The sequence below is a fragment of the Bos taurus genome, chromosome 5, assembly GCF_002263795.3.
Source record: "Bos taurus isolate L1 Dominette 01449 registration number 42190680 breed Hereford chromosome 5, ARS-UCD2.0, whole genome shotgun sequence".
Taxonomy (NCBI): Eukaryota; Metazoa; Chordata; class Mammalia; order Artiodactyla; family Bovidae; genus Bos; species Bos taurus.
Window position 1 is genome coordinate 103,477,054 of NC_037332.1, and position 22,621 is coordinate 103,499,674.

Sequence of the window (22,621 nt, forward strand, 5' to 3'; positions counted from 1 at the left end):
CATCAGACATGAATGAAAGCAGTCCATTTCTATTTCTTCACATGGAACTTCAGGACCTTTTAGGATTAATGAGTAATTTCACAACTCTTAGATCTCAGAGAGGGAGGAACTCCACTAGCGATCTCAGTTAATAGATCCGAGTTTCTGACTCAGACGGCAGTGGGGCCTGAGGAGACGACCGGCGACAAGCTGGGGAGGCCAGCTGGGTACATAGGTTCCATATACCGGGATCCTTGAAGCCAGCGGTCCCCAACTTTTTTGACACCAGGGAGCAGTTTCGTGGAAGACAGTTTTCTCCAAAGACCAAGGCAGTAAGGGGTAGAGGGTGGTTTCAGGCTGACTCAAGCACATTTATTGTGTGTTTTATTTCTATTAATATTATTACTACATCAGCTACACCTCAGATCATTGGATCCCGGACGTTGGGGACCCCTGCCTGAAGGGGCCAAGTTCAGTGCCTCCCAGCAGTCTGCTGTAGGGTCACAGCATAGTGAGTGCCTTCCAGTCTGCTCTTGGCATGTACCCATTCTAGTTTGGGAATCCCGAGTTCAGGGTGCAGATTTTATCTTCAACCTTCGTCTGCTAATAAGTTTCTGCAGGGTCCTCCTTTATTATTTTTTTTATATTTATTTCTTTATTTGGCTGTGCTGGGTTTTAGTCGTGGCATGCAGTCTCTTAGTTGCTGCTTGTGGAATCTAGTTCCCTAACCAGGGATCAAACCCGGGCCCCCTGAATTGGGAGCACAGAGTCTGAGCCACTGGACCACCAGGGAAGTCCCCAGGGTCCCCCTTTAAACAAACAATCAAATAGAAGAAATTGTTCCAGTGTGGGGACCACACAATCTCTAAAAAGCCTCCATACCGGGTTTAGAGAACAAACTTCTGCCTGTTGGGTGCCATTCAGGGAAAACAGCAGCCCCCAGTCATCGAGCTCAGGGTTTTCTCCCCAGGACCTGCCCTGCACGAGGGTTTAGGAAGGCAGAGCTTCTCAGCCCTGGCTGCCCATTAGGGCCACCCAGACCTACTGCATCAGACTGACGGGCGGGTGGGCGGGTGAGAGCTGCTTCTGTTGGTTTCTTTCAGCAATTCTTTAGGTGACTGTAGCCACTGTATCAAGCATTGGCTCCCACACAGCAGCACTGAGACTCAGAAGCAGCTTGTAGGATGACACCCTCCCCCCAAACAGCACATCCCCGATGGGATGAATGGCAGCCAGGCTCCGAAGCTTGCTGAGCTGAGCAGCAGCGGGGAGCAGGGTACCGTGTTGACAACCAGCTCCAGGTTGTCACAGCAACTCGCCCAGCACAGCTCCTTCCTCCCCTTAGTGGCTTCCAGAGCCTGGAGGCGCCACTGTTCTCTCTGATGATCTTCCTGTCCTTGGTAACCTGGACTGCTGCACTCTTCTTCTTTTTCTCCCAATTACTCCATCTCCTTATTGATGCATTTCCTGGTGTGCAATCAGACTTCACCTGCATGGAACTCCTCACCCAACTCAACGCCCCACAGATACACCCAAAAATAGGAGACAGCGAAAGGGCCTTGAATGCCAGAACAGCTGTTACGAGAGCTGGGCACTAAGTCTGCAAGGAAGACACCAAGGCCTTTGTTCTTGTCTTAGGTCTTGTCTGTCTGTTTTGCACCTTTAAAACAAAGTTAAGACTTCTAAGGCCTGCTGGAAATTAGAAGTAGGAAGAGCGATTATTCTCAGCACTGAAAGATCAAGAAGTGACTATAGATCCCTGAATAGCAAAGAAAGGGGCAGAAAAGTACGGCAAATGGACGTAAGGACTCAGAATGCAGGACAGTGTGCGCGCACCTGGTAGGTCCTAAAGCCATTGTGCCTTTAGAACAGTTATGACCCAGACCACCAGGGAAATGTCCAGTTATATCAGTTTAAGGAGGCAGAGTAATGCGTGTTGTGTTTTTTAATTTCAAGCATCCCAAATGATGAAGGGTTTCAGTGATTTCAATTGGTTAAAGGTTTTTAACCCTTTAAGTGCTTTAAAGGGTAAACTCTTAGCTGTCTGGAACTTTTTTATGAGTACTCTAGGTAATTAAGATCCACCCTATTTGTTGTTTTTGTTCATTTATGCCCCTATTCCTAAAACATTAAAAATAAAAGACAAAAGATGTAAGGCATTTGGGTGTTTATATATACTTTCTAGTACCTGGGTCTGGTTCTTAGCAATTCTTGCTGCTCAGTCCCACAAAATTTCTGCCCACGCGGTACGTATGAGGCTTGTCATATTCCTTTACTCATTCATCTGACTGTGAAAGGGTCACAGTTGCCTCCCTCCCCTCGACTAGCAGCCCTACATCACTTCACCTTAGGTGGCTAGAACATAAACCATTCCATGCCACCCGCTCCCTCATTCTGTGCTCCATAAACAGAATGCTTGGCGTGTAGTGGGCACATAATAAGCATCTGTTGGATTAATGAATGAGCAAAGGAGCCAGTCATCACAGAATTATCTACAGAGTCAACTGTTTGCATGAAGCTATATATTTGATAAAGAGCCTAGCCCATTATGAGAGCAGCATCCGAAGGACACCAGTAGATCCTGCCACCGAGAAGAAGATAAATGTCTGATACACTGCTGTGTGAAAAAACTAGGGTACATAAGTATACAGGTTGTGATCAGAAGTTGTTTTATTATTATTTATTTATTTATTTGGCTGTGCTGGATCTTAATTCCAGCACATAGCATCTTTAGTTGCGGCATGTGGGATCTAGTTCCTTGACCAGGGATCGAACCTGGGCCCCCTACATTTGGAACACAGAGTTTTAGCCACTGGACCACCAGAGAAGTCCCTGTGGTCATAAGTATTTAAAAAAAAAAAAAAAAAGGTCATGGGAAAAATAATTAGGAGAACATCAGCTAATGTATAACATGATTATCCATTTACTCATTCACTTAATTCAACACTTTATGTATGACACTCATCTAAGCTTTGCAGTTAAGCAAACTCACAACTATATCACCAGTGATAAATTACCTGCAACTTACAATTGAAAAGTTAAGAATTGCAGGGACTTCCCTGGCAGTCCAGTGGTTAGAACTCCAAGCTTCCACTGCTGGAGGCCTGGGTTCAACCTCTGGTCTGGGAACTAAGATCCCACAAGGCCCAAGGTACAGCCAAAAATGCAAGAATTGCAGCAGCTATAAACCATGACTAACTCAAGAACACTAATTATGCAATGACAGACTGGGTAAAGCATCCTTCCAAACAAAAGGAGGGACCCCAGCTCTCTACTCATGCACTACAGGAGGAAGGTTGCCAAGCCCGTCAGCCAGGTTTCATGATGTGATGTGAGGAACACTGGCTGTGAGTCTGCAGTAAAACAAGGCAACGTGTTAATTTTAGTTTAGGACTACCCAGTGTTGTTGACCCTGTTCGCTAAGCAACCCTTGGCTGTGCATCCTCAGTTCACGGCCATCAAGAGATCCCCTGTAGTTCAGTCGTAACCCTGGGACCATACCTTGAATCATGGCTTCAGAAGATATTTTTCCAGCATACCTAAATGGATTTACTAGCTTGGGCAGTGCCCAGACCTCAAGTGTGTGAAGAGTACCCACCTACTAACTGCTGTGCAGCTGTGTATGCCAACAGCAACCCCATCTGTAGCCAGGGACCATTTGTATTTATCCTCTTAATAATGTGACTGACAGTACTCTGCTAGTAATGGAATTATAATAGATCATCAAGGTATAAAATGGCATTTCTGGGCACAGTTGGGCACTCTCAGCCCCTTATATCATCTAAGAAAAATGCAAGAGAAAGTTCCTAGCAATATTTAATAAGCGGTAAAGGAAATGTGGTCATAGGACCCAGTTTGTATTGCCTCAATATAAAATTAATATCTCCCATGTTAAATTTGTATTTACAAAGAGGCTTCTTTTGATAATTAGGGGTGCTGTTGCTGTCTTTGTAGACATCCTTAGTTTGCATGTTTTCGTTCCTCTCTGGGCTGGGTGTTATGCCAGATCAACTTCCAGAACAAACCCGGGAGGGCACCAGGCACGAGTAACCCTCTATTGCTCTTTCTCCCCATCCAGGTTACCCCTTCGCTTTATTTTATCGGCGTTACCTTTTCTACAAGGACAGCTACCTCATCCACCTTTTCCACACCTTTACGGGCCTCTCAATCGCTTATTATAATTTTGGTGAGTGAACCTAGTTAGCACCACAATTACAGGGAGCCTGAGAAGGAACAGACCCAGACAAAACGTCCTGGAGGGAATCTAATGGAGAGGGAAGTTGTGATGCTCTGGGAGCAAAGAGAGGGTTTTATGGGCAGGAACACAGCTTAGCTTCTCCCTTCATGTACATTTCTCTCCCAGATAAAAGCATTTTGAGAATGGTTACCCTTACCAGAGGGACTTCCCTGGTGGCTCAGCGGTAAAGAACCCACCTGCCATTGCAGGGGACAAGGGTTCCATCCCTGGGTCAGGAAGATCCCCTGGAGAAGGAAATGGCAACCCACTCCAGTATTCTTGCCTGGGAAGTCCCATGGACAGAGCCTGGCGGGCTACACTCCATAGGGTTAGTCGCAAGAGTCGGACACGACTTAGTGACGAAAACAACAAAGCAACCCTTACGAGTCGCCATCCACAGAGAGGCACCGGTTGTCTCTGCTGGGGCTAGAACTGGCCAACAGACCCAAGCAGTTCCGCCAGGAGCATCCCTTAGGCCCAACATCCAGAAATACAAGCGCTCCCTGGCAGTCCTGTATTTTTATACAGTTAATTTCCTTCTCTTCCTCCAAATCAGGAGACTCCTTAAAAAGAAGAAAGATCCAAATACCAAAGTTTTTTTTTTTTTTCTGTATATATTCTTGTGTTCAGAAGTGTCAGGAAGGGTGGAAATGCAAGGGGGGTGGGGGGAAAACAGGCAACAGTGTGCTTTCTGCTCCACACCCAGGAACCCAGCTCTACCATTCCCTGCTCTGCATCGTGCTGCAGTTCCTCATCCTCCGGCTGATGGGCCGAACCATCACCGCCGTGCTCACCACCTTCTGCGTCCAGATGGTAAACGTGTCTCTCCCAGGGCAGCTCAGCTCACAGCCGGCTGGGCTGGGGGCGGGGGAAGGACAGGGGCTGGGGTGGAGAAGAAGCCGTGGACCAGGAGATCCACAGCGACCCTCAGCAGCGAGGCTCTGGGTCAGTGTCTAGAGGCCCTGGGAGCGTCCCTTGCAGGCCAGCCCTCTTGACCCCGTCGTCAGGGCTCTTGAGCCTGTCGGGATTAGCGCAGCCATCTGTCCACGAGGGGAGTCCCTCAAAGTCAAAGCGGGAGACCCACTTGGAATGAGCTGCAGAATGTGAGCATCTACATTGTCAGTTTGGGGAAGTGCCCGGTGGTCCCGTGGTTGGGGCTCTGAGTTCTCACTGCTGAGGGCCCTGGGGCCAGGGTTCAATCCCTGGTCAGGGAGCTGGGATCCCACAGGCCATGCGGTGAGGCAGAAAAAAAAAAAAATTAAAAAAAATTTTTTTAATCCTTTAAATACTCAGTTTAGCCCTCACTTTGCTGAGAAACCTTGAGGACATCCCTTCCCCTTTACAGGTTCAGTTTCTACAGCAAGAGAAAGGAAAAGTGAAAGAATACCTTGGATTTCAGAGCAGTGGGAGATGCACTGTAGTGATGGCGGAATAAATAAATACTTGCCCCTCTCCTAGGGCTACCTTCTGGCCGGATATTACAACACAGCCACCGGCACCTACGACATCAAGTGGACAATGCCACACTGTGTCCTGACCTTGAAGCTGATCGGTGAGTGGCAGGTCCCCTCTGGCACCCACGCCCCTCCCATCCTCCCACCCACCCTCAGTCCACTGGCCGAATCCTGTGCCCCCTCCCTCTGCTCCACCCACACCTTCTCTCTCTGCTCAGGTCTGGCCATGGACTACTATGACGGAGGGAAGGATCAGGTAAGTACCCTGCCTCCGCAGAGAGGTGAAGGAGTTTAACCCAAAGGGAGGAGGATGGCTGTTATCATCAGGGGCGGGGCCTCCCCTCCCGCCCTCGGGCCGGGTGGTGTGATCACCATTTCTGACTGCCTGAGTCCAGCTCTTGCTCACAGCCCAGAGATCCGGCCAGGGAGGCCCTCAGAAGGGGGCAGCAGCCGGCCATGGCTGAACTTACCCCACACACACCTACTTCCCCCTGAAGCACCAACTCCTCTCCATATTGTCATCCCCTCAAAGAGGTTCTGTTTGAAGAACCCAGTTCAGTGGGGCCCCAGGGCGGGGAGCCCTCACACTGGCTCTGAACACACTGAACTCTTCGTTCTCTTCTCGGCGCAGAAATCCCTGACCTCCGAGCAGCAGATATACGCTATACGGGGTGTCCCCTCCCTGCTGGAAATCTCCGGCTTCTCCTACTTCTATGGAGCCTTCCTGGTGGGGCCCCAGTTCTCCATGAACCACTACATGAAGCTGGTGCGGGGAGAGCTGACTGATGTCCCAGGGAAGATACCAAACAGGTAATCGCCCCCTTCATCAAGACCTCCGTCCAGGCCTCTCACCCAACAAAGCCGCTTCTGAAGTGACCTCCCAAAGGCCGGCCGCATTCTCTGCCGTGAGTCAGGCTCTCGCCCTGTGACCGGCGGCACTCCGTGCCTACTCACTGCAGGGAGTGGGCACTTGTCAGCTTGGGTCACTTCCCACCATCCCTCCCGACCCTGTGGTACAAACGTCAAAATACACTTTTATGCCATAGGATTTTGCCTGAAGCAGTCATGTCCCTGCCTTTAAAACCCACCTTCCCAGTTTAAAAAATGTTGATAAATACATCAAAATCTATGTATTTCACAGTCCCGTGGACTGTAGCTGGCCAGGCTCCTCAGTCCATGGGATTCTCCAGGCAGGAACACTGGAGTGGGTTGTATTTCCTTCTCCAGGGGATCTTCCCCACCCAGAGATCGAACCTGGGTCTCCCACGTTTCAGGCAGATTCTTTACCATCTGAGCCACCAGGAATCAGGAAACTGATCAAGTTACCAGGCAGATCCCTTTGCTGAGAACTTTGGCCAGCCTGTCTGAGCATTGATCCAGCCAGGAGAGAAGGGAGCAGATCCAAAGCTGGGCTCTGCATCGGGCTTTCAGTCCCCACATAGCCCAAGCACACCGGGGAGACCCAGAGGTCCGCTGGACCTGAGGGGAAGCACCCAGACTCAGGGTTTGCATGCTCCATCCTCCTGCCCAGCTGAGGCAGTGCTCACCCTCTAGAAGGCCAGAGGGAGGGGCCTCTGCCATCACCCGCCGTGACCCTGCTTGTCCCTTTCCAGCACCATACCTGCTCTGCGGCGCCTGGCCCTGGGCCTGGTCTACCTAGTGGGCTACACCCTACTCAGCCCCCACATCACCGAAGACTATCTCCTCAGCGACGACTACGAAGTGAGTGCTTTGTCAGCAGCAGCGGCACAACAGCACCAGAGATATTCAGTGGCCAGGCCAGGACCCCCGTAGATAGCTGAGAGGTGGGAGCACCACCCACAGTTGCCTGTTGGTTTTGCTGTAGACCTGAGAGTTGGCGTCCATCAGCCAGCACTGCACAGCCCTGCGGGCACAGGGCCATGCCAGGTGCGTATTAGCACCTCAACCTCCCCCTGCAGCTCAGCTTGGGCTCATTTAACAGCCAGGCGACCCGGCCAAGCCCCTCTGGCCCTGGGCAGACGGGCATTAGGAGCTCAGGACCCGGGGAGAGATGCTGGCTCGGCTCCATCTCCTTAAAGCCCCCAGCGCCTGTGGCCCAAGTGCCCCCACTCTAGGAAAGGAGGTGAGGCCCCACTGTCTCGGGGCGTCTCCAAGGGGTTCCCCTTGGCCTATTGCAGAGTAGTCAGCCGCACATGTGAGGGAGAGCAAGGCAGGGCTCCTGGCCTGGCGGCGTTCCTAACCCACCCACGTTCTCTTCTCTCAAGAACGGCAGCTTCTGGTTCCGCTGCATGTACATGCTGATCTGGGGCAAGTTTGTGCTGTACAAATATGTCACCTGTTGGCTGGTCACGGTGAGGAGAGAGGGGTGGGGTCACAGGGGACCACCTGCCAGGGGTGAGGGGTAGAGGGGGTGAGGTCACAGGGGATGAACGTGTTGGGGGATAGAGGGGCGGGATCACAGACCACCTGCCAGGAGTGGGAGCCAGGTGGCGGTGCGACACCCATGGCCTGGCTCCCTCAGGAAGGTGTGTGCATTCTGACGGGGCTGGGCTTCAATGGCTTGGACGAGTATGGGACAGCCAAGTGGGATGCCTGCGCCAACATGAAGGTGTGGCTCTTTGAAACCACCCCCCGCTTCACGGGCACCATTGCTTCTTTCAACATCAACACCAACGCCTGGGTGGCTCGGTAAGCACCCGGGGCAGGGATGCATCATCACTTCTTCACCTTTCCCCACTTCAGACGGACCCCTCCAGGCACTCTGACACCCCCAGCCATGCCCACTCTTGTCCCCAACTCAACGCCCCCAAAACCATTCCTGTTATGTTTCAAAAACAGAAACAAGGTAGTTAGCGGCCTGGGTACAGGGCTGGCCCACCCCACTCTGCGCTGCAGCCTCGCCACCAGGCAGGCCATCCGTCATCATCCATTGTACCAAGCAGGGCCCCCAGCTGAGCCTTCGTTCAATCTGTTCTCTGTCTAAACTGTGACTCATCAGCTTGGCTGCCTTTCATTCTAAAGTGACCAGAGCACACTGCTTTCCTGCCCCACTGGGGGCGCCAGGAGGCAGGATGGATCTGAGGCTCATCCTCTCTCACCCTTCTCTCTAGCTACTTCTTCAAACGACTCAAGTTCCTCGGAAATAAAGTTCTATCCCAGGGTCTCTCGTTGCTATTCTTGGCGCTCTGGCATGGCCTCCACTCAGGGTACCTGGTCTGCTTCCAGATGGAGTTCCTCATTGTTATTGTGGAGAGACAGGTGAGCCTTCAGGATGGCGGGCAGAGGGGGCCTGAGCAGAGGAGCAAGGTTGAGTGAGCCCGTTCCCTCCTCCCCAGGCTGCCAGCTTGATTCGAGACAGCCCAGTCCTGAGCAGGTTGGCCTCCATCACCGTCCTGCAGCCCCTCTACTATCTGGCGCAGCAGACCATCCACTGGCTCTTCATGGGTTACTCGATGACCGCTTTCTGCCTCTTCACGTGGGACAAGTGGATGAAGGTAGCCAGGGGCCTACCCGCCAGGAGGGGAAGGGACTGCTGAGAGGTCAGACAGGCGGCGGGGACGGGGACAGTTCCAGGCTGTCATCTACCGCGGAGGCTGCGTGTCCCCACAGGTGTACAAGTCCATCTATTTCCTTGGCCACGTCTTCTTCTTGAGTCTACTATTCATATTGCCTTACGTCCGTAAAGTGATGGTGCCGAGGAAAGAGAAGTTAAAGAAAATGGAGTAATTCCTGGTAAGTACACCTCCCTACAACTGAGCGTCAACTATCAGGTCACAGAAGACAGCCACAGAGTGGGGTAGGGCGGGGGACGGGTAGTCCTGGGAAGATGGGGTGAACCTCACAGGGCCTGGCTTCCAGAAACACAGTATGGGGCACTGACTGCTCTGAGAGGTGCCCGGAGGGAGCTGGAAGGGCTGGGGCCCGGAGACCAGGAAGTGATGCCAACGCCTCCCGCTTTCTCCCCACAGGTGGCCCACCGCAGGACTGGCACACCAACAACCCGCCTCCCTTCGCAGCACTCCTCCGCCCTGGAGCACAGAGAACCAGAAGCCCGGGTGTGGGAAGACGGGGCTCCCCAGCTGTGCCTCTGCCGCCGGCCACGTCTCCATTTGGGGCCAAAGGGGAAACTCTCGTGGGAGGAGCAGAGGGGCCCACGTCCCTCCTCTGGGCTCCCCCATGCACGTTGCCTTATCTCTTCCCCCTCTAGCCAGGAACTTGTGTTTTTCTTCTGCCAATTTACTATGATTGTATCCAAGCCGCTGCCTCCGCCCCCCCATGGGGGGAAGGGAGGGGCAAGGCCCCGCCTGCTCCACTTTTCTACCTTGGACTGACTGTACCACATAAAATCACTTCAGTTTGTTTGTTTTTTCACGGCTGGCGCCCCGGCTACTTTCTTTCAAACGCCCTCCAGGCGTGCCATGGCTGAAACAATCAGGGCTCCCTCGTTTAGGGCACCAGACTGCAAACACCGTAACCTCAAGGGTCTTCCTGAGGTCTGAGGGATTACACCAGGTCACAGCATTGCTGCCAAGTTTAGGAACTCTCAGAGGACAACCAGGTTTACAAGAACGACGTTTATAAAATAAACAGCAGGCTACAGCCTGGACTTCCGCAGACCCCGGTCTGGGTGCAGGGAGGGGGTCTTCCAGCAGTCGACTGAGGACGGGCGGGAAGCAATGTTCGCAGTGTCTGTTGGGACCAGGCTCTGCTGTCAGATGACCCCCCACGCTTCTTCAAAGGCAGTGGTGACTTTTGCACAGGTGAGGGCGGCAGAGAGCGGGTAGTTGCTGATGGACACCATCTTCTCTGTGTACTCCACGTCCACCTGAGGAAACAGCATCCGTCAGCGGCTCGGTCGCTCCGTCACAGGTTCAGCCCTTCTTTAGGGCAGAAAAACTGCCATCTCATAGCGCTGTTTACCACCAGTGTGGGCAAAGGATGGAGAAGGACTAGTTCCATGATGCACACCCCAGCGTTCCTCACAGGATGCGCCGGGGGCAGGAGGTGCAACCCCCTCAGCTTTTTCCTTACCCTCTACCTCCCAACTCCTAAGGATCATCAAAGATGCTGAGTGCTCTCGGGATTTTGTGCTAAACTTCAGCTCCGTGAAGAATCTGAGAGTTGAGCCCAGCCTTACCTTGCCATGGGCAAAGGCCCCCACCACAAAGACAATGGGGTCACTGCTGGGCGCCAGCTCTCGCACATCACTGACGACCGGGACAGAAAAAGAAGTGCCAATTTTCATACACCCAACTGGGAAGTGGTCTGACACTGGATTCTTAATCACCTAAAGAAAATAAATAAATAAAAATCAGCCCCAGAAACATTCCCAGAACACCACCTCCAACCAGTAGGTAACAATACCTCACCTTCAAGAGCTTCTGGGGGCCATCAGCCGCTCGAACGCTGAGTTTGTGTAAAAGCTGAACTAGGACAGAAAAACAGAGTTCAGAGCTAGGTGGAGACGCAGCTTCTCATGCCAGAAAACCAGAAAACCCTTAGGTGAGCTGGGTTCCACGTGTTCCGTGCATCCACACAAATGAGATGTTCTCAACAAGTAGCTGCCAAGCACGAGGCTGGTTGTGCAGTGACAGGCCCCCCTCCCTTCTCTGCAGCCGGGAACCCACGCACATGGGAAGAAAGTGCAGACCCCTGGTTCTGGAGTCACTCACATGACCCCTCCCCCACCTAAAAAACTCCACACTTTATTCCCCTTCCTCTTCCTCCCTCCATCAATTCTGCCAAGTTTCTCTCTCACCCATAAGGCCACAAAAGCGGTCAAAGGTTCTGGGAATTCGAGTCTGGGGGTTCACTTCAATCAGCACATTCTTCTGCGTGTGGATGTAAACCTGGAGCAAGCCCGCCCGGTTCAGGGGACTGTCCATCAGCATCAGTAAACTCTGAGGGAGGTGGGGTGGAGACCAGGGCACAGTCAGGACAGAAAAGAAGCCCTACAGCTGCCTTACCTTCTGTCCAGAGGCCCCAGGGCCTGAGCTCCGCCCCCTGGAGTTACCTGGTGAGCTATGTCCGGCCTCACTTCCCCAGGGTCCCGGCCATTCTTCAACAACATGGACTTGTGCTTGTCACAGTTGAGCAGCTCATATGTCTTCCCCACCTGAGAACAGGGAACAAGAGCTGCATCAGCTGCTTTTCCCTGGAATGCCGGTTCTCAAAGAGGGGTCCCCAAACCAGCAGCATCTGAAAACTTGCTCAACAGTCAGATTCTCAGGCCCACCCCAGATCTATACATAAGACACTTGGGGTGGGGCGCCCAAATCCTGCAGGGGATCCTCTTGCCCACATCTTCCCCACGCCTACCCCCATCACTGATCTTGGAGGGAAGAGGGAGGAAGAGGGCAGCCTATGATTCCACACACTCTAAACTGGATCTAATTTTAAAACCTATGGGTATCAAGCAAAGCCAGTGAGGGGTTCTGGAACCAGGCAAAAGTTAGGTTAGTGAGCAAAAGCATTACATGCACACTGGGCAAAACATACATGGTCACTACCCTCAGTCTGCTTAAAACAAGCATGCACAATGTGAAGAGCTGTAACTCTGAACAGGAAGAAGTGTGAAAACTCTAATGAGGCCAAAGGTAGTATAACCAAGGAACATTCTCAGAAGTAAAAGAAAAGGGGATGGTTCCAGGTTTAAGCTGTGTGAGCAACAGCTAAAAGAAACAATTACAAATTGGAGCCCTGAGGAGCATTAGGGTGGTCAGTAAAAAGTTTTAAGTACAAATATAGTTTTGAAAGGCTAAGTTTTTATGTATCAATACAACATTTGTATGTCTGGCAACATTTTGAGCTATGACTCCAAAAGGTTTAGGGGAAGAGGCATATAGATTTTGAAATTAACTGAGTAAGTGACATAAAAATGTCACAGAGAACAAAAACAAAGGGCCAAGAGTTAGGTCCACGGAACACTCTTCTATGCATGTGCGTGCTCAGTTGTGTCCAACTCTGTGACCCCATGGACTGTAACCACCAGGCTCCTCTGTCCGTGGGGCTTCCTAGGCAAGTATATTGGTGTGGGTTGCCATTTCCTATTCCAAGGACAGAAAAGAACCTCTTGAATAGATGAATCTAGTTTTGACTCATTAGTAAGTTATAACCAAGGTTTTGTTCTTTTAATGGAATAGAACAGAAGACATCAGAGTAATTCAAATGCAGTCATGGTAGATAAAGGACTATGAAACTTTCTCCTTCATATAGCTGAGTGTGCACACTGGCTCACCATGTAATTTTTTTCTTTTTATTGTGGGCTGTGGTTAATCTTGTAAACCACTAATTAGAATAATCAAAGAATGAATACCATGTGTATTCTGTAGTAGGTACTGGAGATATAAGAATTTTAAAAAACCTTATTCTCTGTCCTTATTATAGCCTTGTAGTGGAAAAGACAACCAACCACATGAATATTTAATTCAAATTGTGATAAACATGAAGGAAAACTAAATGGTTCACTAAAGGATTATGAGGACCTGATTTATACCAGGAAGGGAATCATTTCTATGAGAGAGTAACACTTAATAATTGAAGAATGAGTAACATAATAGACTCAATAATTGTCCAATGAATAAACATTAAGTAGGAATAATGAGGCAAAGAGCTGAGTAAAGGGTGCTTGCAGTTACACAACATTATCTGCAATGGCCTTACGGTCTAAGAGAACTTAGTGTTTTCAAAGAGCTTAGAGGAGGCCAGTGAGGCTGGAGTACAAAAAACAAATGGAGAGGGGACTTCCCTGGTGGCCCAGTGACTAAGACTCTACACTCTACACTAAGGCCCAGATTAGATCCCTGCTGGGGGAACTAGATCCGGCATGCCACAGTGAAGATCTCATGTGTCACAACTATGACCAAGCACGGCCAAATAAATATTTTTTAAAAAAAAGAAGAAACAGAGCAGGCTGATGAGGCTGGCAGAAGCACGAGGGACCAGCACAAGGGAGCAAAAGCTAACAGTACAGAAGACTTCCACCTTCAGCTTCAACTTCCGCAACGGGTTTTATCACCCTTGGAGTATCATTAATGACAACTGGCCTAATTTACTCTGGAGTATGTTCTAGAAACTTTAAGTTACCTACAACCTTTTCAGCTTCTTAATAAGTAACCTGAATCAGTAACAACTAATTCCAAGTGACAAAAGATTATTCTAAATCCTTTACACACATTAACTCCTTTAATCCTCCCAACAATATAGTAAAATAGGTACAAATACCATCATCCCCACAGAACATACCAGGAAACGAAGTGGTTAAGTGAATCTGAGAACTAACAGGCTGGAGGGATGAATATGTGAACCTATAATTAGGTTAGAAATATCAATCATAGAAGAAAATGAAACCTGATTAGCTGGTCATTTAAAAAGTTTTCTAAACTGCAACCTTAATAAAGTGCCATGGTGGCTGAGGAAAGAAAGGTGGAAAAGAACTGCACCTAGATTACTATGGAAATGTACTACTTTTAAAGCACTTTCATTACAATCCCCCTGCAAACTATTAACTGAGTTCTACAAACTGACTACAAACTTTTCTCAAGAATCAGACGCTTAAAATAAGTGTAAGACTCTGGGTTAAAATTAAAGTCTGACTTCCCAACTTGTGCTATTTCTTCTGGCTCTACTCAATGAACAAGTTTAGCTCTAAAGGGCAAGAGAAACAATGTCAAAAGGAATGAGAACACTGCACAAAGATTTAAGACAGGGAACTGCCGGATTTATTTGGGAGAAGAGCCAAATGATAGGTAAAAATAAAGACGTATTGATAACCTGATCCACACAGTGTTTTGAAATGTATAGTAGTAATAAAGGAGAATCAAAACACTAAGTCCTTACAAATAAAAGGGTGGGCCGACTGAGCCAAAGGGCCTCTTGATGAAAGTGAAAGAGGAGAGTGAAAAAGTTGGCTTAAAGCTCAACATTCAGAAAACGAAGATCATGGCATCTGGTCCCATCACTTCATGGCACATAGATGGAGAAACAGTGGAAACAGCAGCTGACTTTATTTTTCTGGGATCCAAAATCACTGCAGATGGTGACTGCAGCCATGAAATTAAAAGACGCTTACTCCTTGGAAAGAAAGTTATGACCAACCTAGATAGCATATTGAAAAGCAGAGTCATTACTTTGTCAACAAAGGTCCGTCCAGTCAAGGCTATGGTTTTTCCAGTACTCATGTATGGATGTGAGAGGTGGACTATAAAGAAAGCTGAGCACCAAAGAATCGATGCTTTTGAACTGTGGTGTTGGAGAAGACTCTTGAGAGTTCCTTGGACTGCTAGGAAATCCAACCAGTCCATCCTAAAGGAGATCAGTCCTGGGTGTTCATTGGAAGGACTGCTGTTGAAGCTGAAACTCCAATACTTTGGCCACCCGATGCGAAGAGCTGACTCATTGGAAAAGACCCTGATGCTGGGAAAGATTGAGGGCAGGAGAAGGGGTCGACAGAAGTGAGATGTTGGATGGCATCACCGACACAATGGACATGGGTTTGGGTGGACTCCATGAGTTGGTGATGGACAGGGAGGCTGGCGTGCTGCGGTTCATGGGGTCGCAAAGAGTCGGACACGACTGAGCCACTTAACTGACTGAGCTACAGTAATTACCTTTCCCCTTTGCCCAGTAAATTTGTCTTAGGATGAACCGAGGAACGACGCGAGGGACGTAACCTCTCCTCTAAGACGACTTTTGGGGTTAGGGTTATCACAGAATCCTGGTAAATCAATCGGAAGCAAGGATGTGAGCGGCACAGAGATTCAAGAGCAAAGAAAACGAGTACTGCCAACCCAGGATGTTAAACGAAGAGGCAGTCGATTAGGCCACTCCTTCTCCAAAAGCATGTTTCACCCGTCTCTGCTTTCTCCATCCATCACCCCCTGAGCCCACCACCCTCACCACACCGGATCCCATCCTATCGATCCACTAGCTCTCCATCTCCTAGTCCGAGTGTACCTTGACTGTCTCCAGACTGGCTCCTTCCAGCACCACAATGAGCCTACGGCCTCCGATCTTGCTTCCCGCCCCAAGTCGGGGCCGCTTAGGCACCACGGCATCCCAGTCCTCTTCCTGCTCCGCAGCCCGGCGCTCACGAGGTTGGAATGCACCACTGGGCGCAGCCATCTTGCATCCGGATCGGAAATTGTGTAACGTCCTTAAACCGGCCTCAAGCTCGCCCCAATCGCCAGCTTCCTTCCGTCTGCCATTTCGAAAGTGGGCGCTCAGAAATGGCGACGACTCCGCGTCTAGCGCTTGCGAAGCCTCTCTGGGAGGGCAGGGTTCCAGAAAGGGGCTAGACTTCCGTATACGTACTTCCTGTGCGCCAGCTCCGGTCCGCCGTGGGCTGCGGGGAGGGTTTAGAAAGGAGCACACTTCCGGTGCCCTTTCTCCCGCGAGCACCTGGGGCCCGGACCCTCGTGTGAAGGGTGCCATCCCTAAGCGGGAGCGCGGTAGAGACGGACCGGCACCCCCTTCTTACCGCCGGCCTCAGGACCGAACATGGCCCAGAACTTGAAGGACTTAGCCGGACGGCTGCCCTCCGGGCCCCGGGGCATGGGCACGGCGCTGAAGCTACTGCTGGGGGCCGGCGCCGTGGCCTACGGCATCCGCGAATCCGTGTTCACCGGTGAGCAACCTGCGCCCGCTCTCCGGACTCCCGCCAACCTTCCCTGGACCCCTTCCCAGCCCCACCGGGGCCCCGCGCTCACCCAGCCCCTCACCCCGCCCCACCAGAAGCTGGCACGTACTCTGAGCCCGGCCTGGACTGACCCCCACCCCTCTCCCTGCAGTGGAAGGAGGGCACAGAGCCATTTTCTTTAATCGGATCGGAGGGGTGCAGCAGGACACCATTCTGGCCGAGGGCCTTCACTTCAGGTAATGGCGGGCAGAGCTGACTGACCCTGACCCATCACCCTTGAACGTCGACCCACCAGTACCTGTAGTTAAGACTGACAGCGAGATTCAGCGCTGCCCTTTCCCCTTCTCACCCCATCTCCCCGAACAGTGGTGCTGCCCAAATCTCCAGCAGCACATACTGTTGTTTTCCGAAGGGAGAAGAAAATTTCTCCTTGACCGTGGTCATTAAGAGGAGGAGCAGGTCAAGAAACACGTGGTGAAGGAAATCCGGGCAGAACTAGTGAAATCGCAGCTTCCTAACCCCTATCCCTGTTCCCTCCCCTCCAGGATCCCCTGGTTCCAGTACCCCATCATCTATGACATTCGGGCCAGACCCCGAAAAATTTCCTCCCCCACAGGCTCCAAAGGTAGGTCTGGGCACTGGGGCGTCCCTGACAGTAAACACGGGAGCCTGGTCAGAGACTGGGGAAGATGGTTGTGTCAGATCTCTTGGGCTTTGGCTTCCACTTCTGCAAACAAGGTGCAATAAAAGCACCTGCTCCAGGGATTAAAGCAATACATTCTGGACATGCTGTGCATTTGCTCGTTTTCAACTGTTCCTCCCCCCTAGTGTAAACTGAGTACGAGCATTATTTGTCTTTTGTCTTATTCACTACCTAGGTCAAAGCCTCGCTTTAAAACTTTTCTTTAGCTGTTTGATTTATTAATCTACTGGTACATTCTGTTCTGGGGAAACTTGGTCCCACCTATCCCCTAGGGCACCTATTCCCTCCTAGACCATTCACAGATGTTGTGCCTTTGAGATTCCCCAGATCAACTCTTACACAGACACACACACACACAATGAGGCAAGTAGCTCACCTGTAATGTACTTTTTTGCATTATCTTCAGTGAAGGTTTCTTAAATTCCCAAAACCCTAGGCCTTAAAAATGAAGGATTCACAAAACAGTCTTTGTTCTCAAGTCCTTACTGTCTAGTTCAGGAGACCGGTGGTAACGATACAGTGTAACAACTTTCAGTGAAGCATCAAAAAAAAAAAAGTCAGCGTTTCTGGAGGAGGGGCCATGGGTAGAGAAGATTTGACCATGGACAGGTATGCACTTGGCCTGTGCTGAGTCACCTCTCATCAGCCTCCTCACTCTCCTCCGCCCAAGGCCATTCTGGGCCACAGGGCATTGCCCTAGGTAGCCAGGGAAGCACGCACAGGAGAAAATGCCTAGGGAGGGCGGCTTTGCCGAGAGGCCAGGTGAGCCCCCATAGCCTCGCCCAGCCACTTCTGACCTCTTTCTTAGACCTGCAAATGGTGAACATCTCCCTGCGGGTGCTGTCCCGACCCAATGCCATGGAGCTGCCCAGCATGTACCAGCGCCTGGGGCTGGACTACGAGGAGCGAGTGCTGCCGTCCATTGTCAACGAGGTGCTCAAGAGCGTGGTGGCCAAGTTCAACGCCTCCCAGCTGATCACTCAACGGGCCCAGGTCTGACTCCAGCTACCCTTCCCTCCCACAGCATCAGCATTTCCCTCCGAAGCCCCGCGGATGAGCTTTTAGGAAAGGCAGCCCATTAGGAAAGGACTGTAACCTGAGGTCCCATCCACCCAAAAAGCCGTGCTGATGGCCCGTGTGGGGAACGAGGGCCGGGCCTGGTTAGTGTCAGGCAGGGAGGGAGAACCGTGGTCTAGACCCGCACACACGGTTTTGGAAAGAGTGGAGGTTAGGAGTCTGACCGAGGCCTCTCCAGCTCGGCGGGCCCAGTGAGGAACTCTGAGAGCATCAGTGTGCCCCTGCGGTGTTCCAGAGATCTGGGATTCCCGTGGTCACGGCAGCACGCCTTCCTTTCAGTTCTCCGGCCCCCTCAACGCCCCTCTCCTGTCCGCCCCCGCCCCCCAGGTGTCCTTGCTAATCCGACGGGAGCTGACCGAGAGGGCCAAGGACTTCAGCCTCATCTTGGACGACGTAGCCATCACCGAGCTGAGCTTCAGCCGCGAGTACACGGCCGCTGTGGAAGCCAAACAAGTGGGTGAGTCAGGCGAGGGCGTCCGAGGAAGCAGGCAGGCGCGACTGGGTTCCCACCGCCTCACATCCCTGTGACCCCGATTCTCTCCCGCCACAGCCCAGCAGGAGGCCCAGCGCGCCCAGTTCCTGGTGGAGAAGGCAAAGCAGGAACAGCGGCAGAAGATCGTGCAGGCGGAGGGTGAGGCCGAGGCGGCGCGGATGATATCCTTCCCCAGAAGCGCCGCCAGCGCAGCTCTGGCGCACACCGCTCTGCCTCCCCCGCTGTAGGCTGGCTGATGAGACTTAAGGCGAATGCGACCCGTGCCCTTCGACCCCTGGGGGCGGGGGTTCCGAGTGGGATCTGAGAGCTTGGTGGGGCACCTGAGGGCTGGCTCTCCGCCATGAGGCAGATCAACAGCGCAGCTGGCCTTGCCTCCACGTCCACTGCTGCCTCCAGTTCCCGGCAGCTGCCTGCAGGGAGGCCGACAGGTGGGGCTGGGCACGAGCCACGTGAGCGCAACCTTGGATCTGACAGCCCAGGGGAGGGCCGAGCAGAGGGAGTAGGCAGAACCGGACCCGATTGAGATCTGGCCTCGTGTGGCCCCTTAACTGCATCCTGCTCACTTGGGAGAGGCCCTGAGCAAGAACCCAGGTTATATCAAGCTACGCAAGATCCGGGCAGCCCAGAACATCTCCAAGACGGTGAGTGTGCACACGTTGAAGGGAGGGAAGTAGAATCTTCCTTGTTCAGATTTCTGTTCAAATTGGCTTGTCTGACACTCTTCCTCTCATCAAAAATTAGTCCTCTGGGCTCCCCTGACCTTCTGTTCATGCCTCTTGTGGACCTAACCCGTCACCGTTGCTCGTTGCTTTGGTTCCCTGAGTGAGCACAGAAACCAGGGCGCTCATCCCGGCATCCCTATTCTAACCCCCAGGTGTTCCGTCAGTGGTTATTGAATTGCAGGGGTAGGAATCAAGGTCTTTTTTGCAAGACCTTGTGCAAACATTTGTCTCATTTCCTGCCCTGTAGATTGCCACCTCACAGAATCGTATCTATCTCACTGCTGACAACCTCGTGCTCAACCTACAGGATGAAAGTTTCACCCGGTGAGAGACAGGGCCTTCCCCTGGGTCCTCCACACAGATCAGGGGCCGGAGTCTGGCTGCTCGGGTTCTAGAACCTGTTCTAGCCTACTCATATGACCCTGGAAAACACCATTTCTCTGGATCAAAGTTAGAAAAGTGGGTGGTTGATAATTCCGACCTTGAGTCTCACAGGATTTTATGAGATCAAATAGGATTGTGTAAAGCGCTTTTCACCGAAAAGCAGTGAAAGATGATATTCAGTCCTTGTCCTGGGGAGCTGCTCTGGGGCACCGAAGCATGCTAGGAAGACAGAGATGAGACCTGGCAGTGGCTGAGGGAGCAAGTCTCTTCCTTCCCAGAGCCCGAGACTCCGGCTTCCAGCAGGCTTGCCTTTTTCTCGGGATGGAAGAGGGGGTTAGAGCTGGGTGGGGCCTGAAACTTGTCAATCACATGTACCTTTCTTTTGTCTTTCTGTGTTTCCTGTTCATGTGGTGACCTGGTGTTCTCAGGGGAAGGTAAGTAGTGGACAAAACCTTGTTGCTTGTGGGTTTTATCTCCCAGTACCTGCCTTTCCCCCACCAGCTCCCCTTTCTCACCATCCCACCCACACACCCGTGGCTGGGGAGGAGTGGGTGGCCTGAGATGCTCTGCCTCTCACAAGTGTGTTCCCTAATCATGTCACCATCTGTCTCATTTCCACAGTGACAGCCTCATCAAGGGTAAGAAATGAGCCTGGTGACCAAGAACTCTGCCTCCAGGGAGGAAGTAGATCTGTTTCTGCCCTGGTGTTTGAGGAGTCACTTGGGGCCCACCCCACCCCCACCCTGCTATCATGAGATGGTCCCTCTGCATCACTCCTCCCAACCCTTCTGATGAACAAAGACTGACCACTTCTGGGACAATGACTTTCCTCCCTGTGTTGGCCAGGGGTTTGGGGACAGTGTGATTTCTCAGTGATTTGCTACGGTGTTGATTCCTCCCTCGTGGTCCGGAGGCGATAACCACCACCCCAGGAATTCTCAATAAATTTTTATTACTGAAGCTGAAGTCAAAGCCTCCCGGTGTTTGTTTGAGTGAGGTGTTTGAGTGTGGCCGGGCAGGCACGCATGGGGAAGCAAACATGCGCACGCGCACACCGCGCACTCCCGGGTCCTTCTCCGTCTCTGCCAGCAGGGGGCGCGAGGATGCTGGCGGGGGCAGGTCGGGAGAGCCAGGCCAGCTGCTCTCACCCTATAAGCCCGCAGAGCAGGATCCAAAACAGGACCAGGGTGGGAACCGCGGGCCTTGGGGTCCGGGCCCAGCTGCACTCCCCGCCCCGCCCTCCTAAACCGCATCTCCCCTTTGTTTACCAACATCTCCTTTTCTAAGGCCGGAGCAGCTGTGGCTTTGCTGAGCTAGACCAAAAATCTGATGATCCCAACAGGAGCTGCTTCCTTGGTAACAAGGCTCCACGCAACTATGGAGAGACCACTTGATCTCACCAGAGGGCTTACGTGCTCAAACCCCCGCCCTAAGGATCATGTCACCTGCCCAGGCTGCCCGCACTTCTCAGCCAGGGCTTGCCCTCTGGAGGTGGGCTTCACTCCCACAGCCCGGCCCCCACCCCCACCCCGCAGACCAGGCGCCTCCTTCCTCCTCGATGCTGCCCTCACTGAGTGAGCAGAGAAAGGAGCCCACTGGCTGTGCCCACGTGCCACCTCACCCGTGTCCCATCCATTGTATTAAGGGAGACAGGGGAGAGTGGGAACCGGAGGATGGTTGGCACCTGGGGCAGAAGTGTGTGCACAAGTCAGGGAGGTCCTGGTGACCGGGTTAGAGAGCCGGGGCTCACCTTCAGCTGCTTCGCGGCTTCTGAAGAAATTAGATTAATTGCCCCCTGCTCACTGTCATGAAAGGGACAAGGAGACAGGGAGACAAAGCCCTAAGGAGCTGGGAGTTCCAGGGGAGAGGTGAATGAGCCAGAGTCCGGTCCACGCTTTCATTTCCCTCACATCCCCGAGGCAGGAAGGGGATGGAGGTGCCTGGAGTGTCCAATCCCCTGGGGCTCCGAGGCAGCCATTTTGATTCCTCCTATTGTTTCCCTTTCCTAGTGACTTCCCCCATCTCCCCAAGGGTAAAGGTCAGAGGTTGCTGGTCCGGAGGCCTCCGTAGTCTTCAGGCCTCCCTGAAGGTCATTGCCGAGGGCACCAGCCGGGGGCCATCTTTACCAGACAGTGTTAGGAGCTTCACCATTAGACCATCCAACACTGTGCTGGAAGATGGACCCAGAGCCGGTCACAGACATCCACGCTGGAGCTGGCCAGTCTCTCCAGGGACCCTGGCCTCGGGCCAGCTGAGGTCTCTTGAAGGTCTACTAGCCAATCCTAAACTCCAGGTCAGCTGTGGGTCCTAGATCCTCCAGATGACAAATCTCTCTGGGTTCGGGGAGGGGCTGGGGCCACTGTGTCCCTTCTGTGGGCAGCCAGCCAGCCAAGAGCCGCCTCTCTCAAGGCACCCTCCGCTCAAGAAGAAGGGGCCTCCAGGGCTGGGGGTGGGGGGAGATTTGGGAGTGGGGACGCCAGCAGCTGTGCGCAGGGAGCCCCTGAGGCGGTGGACGTCGCTGGCACTGAGACAGGGGCCTCCATCATTACCCGGCAGTATTAGAGACTCCCAACCAGCACCCAAACACTGCTGGGTAAGACGGGGGCCCCCACCCCGCCACCCATCCAGAGCCAGTCCTAGGCCCAGGCCCCCATCCCCCACCACCCGCGTCCCTGGGGACACTTCCGGGTGAGCCTGCAGTGGCCACCAGCCCCACCCTGGGTTGTTGATCCACTGAGGCCCGAGCAGAACTTCGGAAGCCCCCTCACCATCTCTTCTCCACCCGGAGCCCCTTCCCCACCACCCCCAAAGCCAGTCTCTGCCCCCACACACCAGCTCCCCACCCTCAAACCCCCTCAGCAGTCCCTAGCCTGGCCCCAGGACCCCTCTCCCAGTGGCCTTTACCTGTCACCAGGCCGCCTGGCCCCCAGAGAGCATGGGCCACGGCGAGCAAG

At 52.5% G+C, this 22,621-nt stretch overlaps 3 protein-coding genes, 1 long non-coding RNA gene and 3 other non-coding genes across 9 annotated transcripts in view; 3 read left to right on the forward strand and 4 right to left on the reverse strand.

Annotated features, from left to right (window-relative positions):
• The window catches only part of LPCAT3 (lysophosphatidylcholine acyltransferase 3), a 37,024-nt gene extending 26,052 nt beyond the window's left edge, over nucleotides 1-10,972 (forward strand). The window contains 12 exon segments of the mRNA NM_001024546.2: nucleotides 4,058-4,165; nucleotides 4,923-5,029; nucleotides 5,675-5,768; nucleotides 5,889-5,926; nucleotides 6,302-6,480; nucleotides 7,284-7,392; nucleotides 7,917-8,003; nucleotides 8,174-8,340; nucleotides 8,763-8,910; nucleotides 8,988-9,146; nucleotides 9,262-9,384; nucleotides 9,621-10,972. Coding sequence (NP_001019717.2) covers nucleotides 4,058-4,165; nucleotides 4,923-5,029; nucleotides 5,675-5,768; nucleotides 5,889-5,926; nucleotides 6,302-6,480; nucleotides 7,284-7,392; nucleotides 7,917-8,003; nucleotides 8,174-8,340; nucleotides 8,763-8,910; nucleotides 8,988-9,146; nucleotides 9,262-9,378 — 1,313 coding nt within the window. The 3' untranslated portion in view covers nucleotides 9,379-9,384; nucleotides 9,621-10,972.
• On the reverse strand, nucleotides 10,212-15,907 carry EMG1 (EMG1 N1-specific pseudouridine methyltransferase). 2 transcript variants are annotated; one of them, NM_001046197.2, is made up of 6 exons: nucleotides 15,607-15,907; nucleotides 11,666-11,767; nucleotides 11,411-11,552; nucleotides 11,022-11,080; nucleotides 10,790-10,939; nucleotides 10,212-10,477 (listed from the first exon to the last, which is right to left on the reverse strand). In NM_001046197.2, exons 1-6 carry the CDS (start codon nucleotides 15,772-15,774, stop codon nucleotides 10,364-10,366), a joined length of 735 nt encoding a protein of 244 aa, NP_001039662.2. In that variant the 5' UTR covers nucleotides 15,775-15,907; the 3' UTR covers nucleotides 10,212-10,363. The 2 variants fall into 2 exon arrangements, with proteins under 2 accessions (NP_001039662.2, XP_005207206.2); XM_005207149.5 differs by lacking the exon at nucleotides 10,212-10,477 and having other exon boundaries at nucleotides 10,484-10,939; nucleotides 15,607-15,898.
• Nucleotides 15,908-16,021: 114 nt separating this feature from the next.
• Nucleotides 16,022-20,633, forward strand: PHB2 (prohibitin 2). 2 transcript variants are annotated; one of them, NM_001046198.1, is given in 10 exon segments: nucleotides 16,090-16,276; nucleotides 16,440-16,524; nucleotides 16,834-16,913; nucleotides 17,800-17,984; nucleotides 18,396-18,525; nucleotides 18,619-18,722; nucleotides 19,125-19,202; nucleotides 19,531-19,607; nucleotides 20,096-20,101; nucleotides 20,289-20,633. In NM_001046198.1, coding segments are annotated over 10 exon segments (900 nt in total). In that variant the 5' UTR covers nucleotides 16,090-16,149; the 3' UTR covers nucleotides 20,317-20,633.
• Nucleotides 18,790-19,034, forward strand: LOC112446882 (small nucleolar RNA U89). The gene has a single exon (XR_003034966.1). It is a non-coding gene; the product is annotated as a small nucleolar RNA U89 (small nucleolar RNA).
• LOC112446758 (uncharacterized) lies at nucleotides 20,603-22,504 on the reverse strand. Its single transcript, XR_009494639.1, has 2 exons — nucleotides 20,936-22,504; nucleotides 20,603-20,816 (listed from the first exon to the last, which is right to left on the reverse strand). It is a non-coding gene; the product is annotated as an uncharacterized lncRNA (long non-coding RNA).
• MIR141 (microRNA mir-141) lies at nucleotides 21,773-21,862 on the reverse strand. The gene has a single exon (NR_030864.1). It is a non-coding gene; the product is annotated as a microRNA mir-141 (primary transcript).
• On the reverse strand, nucleotides 22,204-22,268 carry MIR200C (microRNA mir-200c). The gene has a single exon (NR_031344.1). It is a non-coding gene; the product is annotated as a microRNA mir-200c (primary transcript).
• Nucleotides 22,505-22,621: the final 117 nt, after the last annotated feature.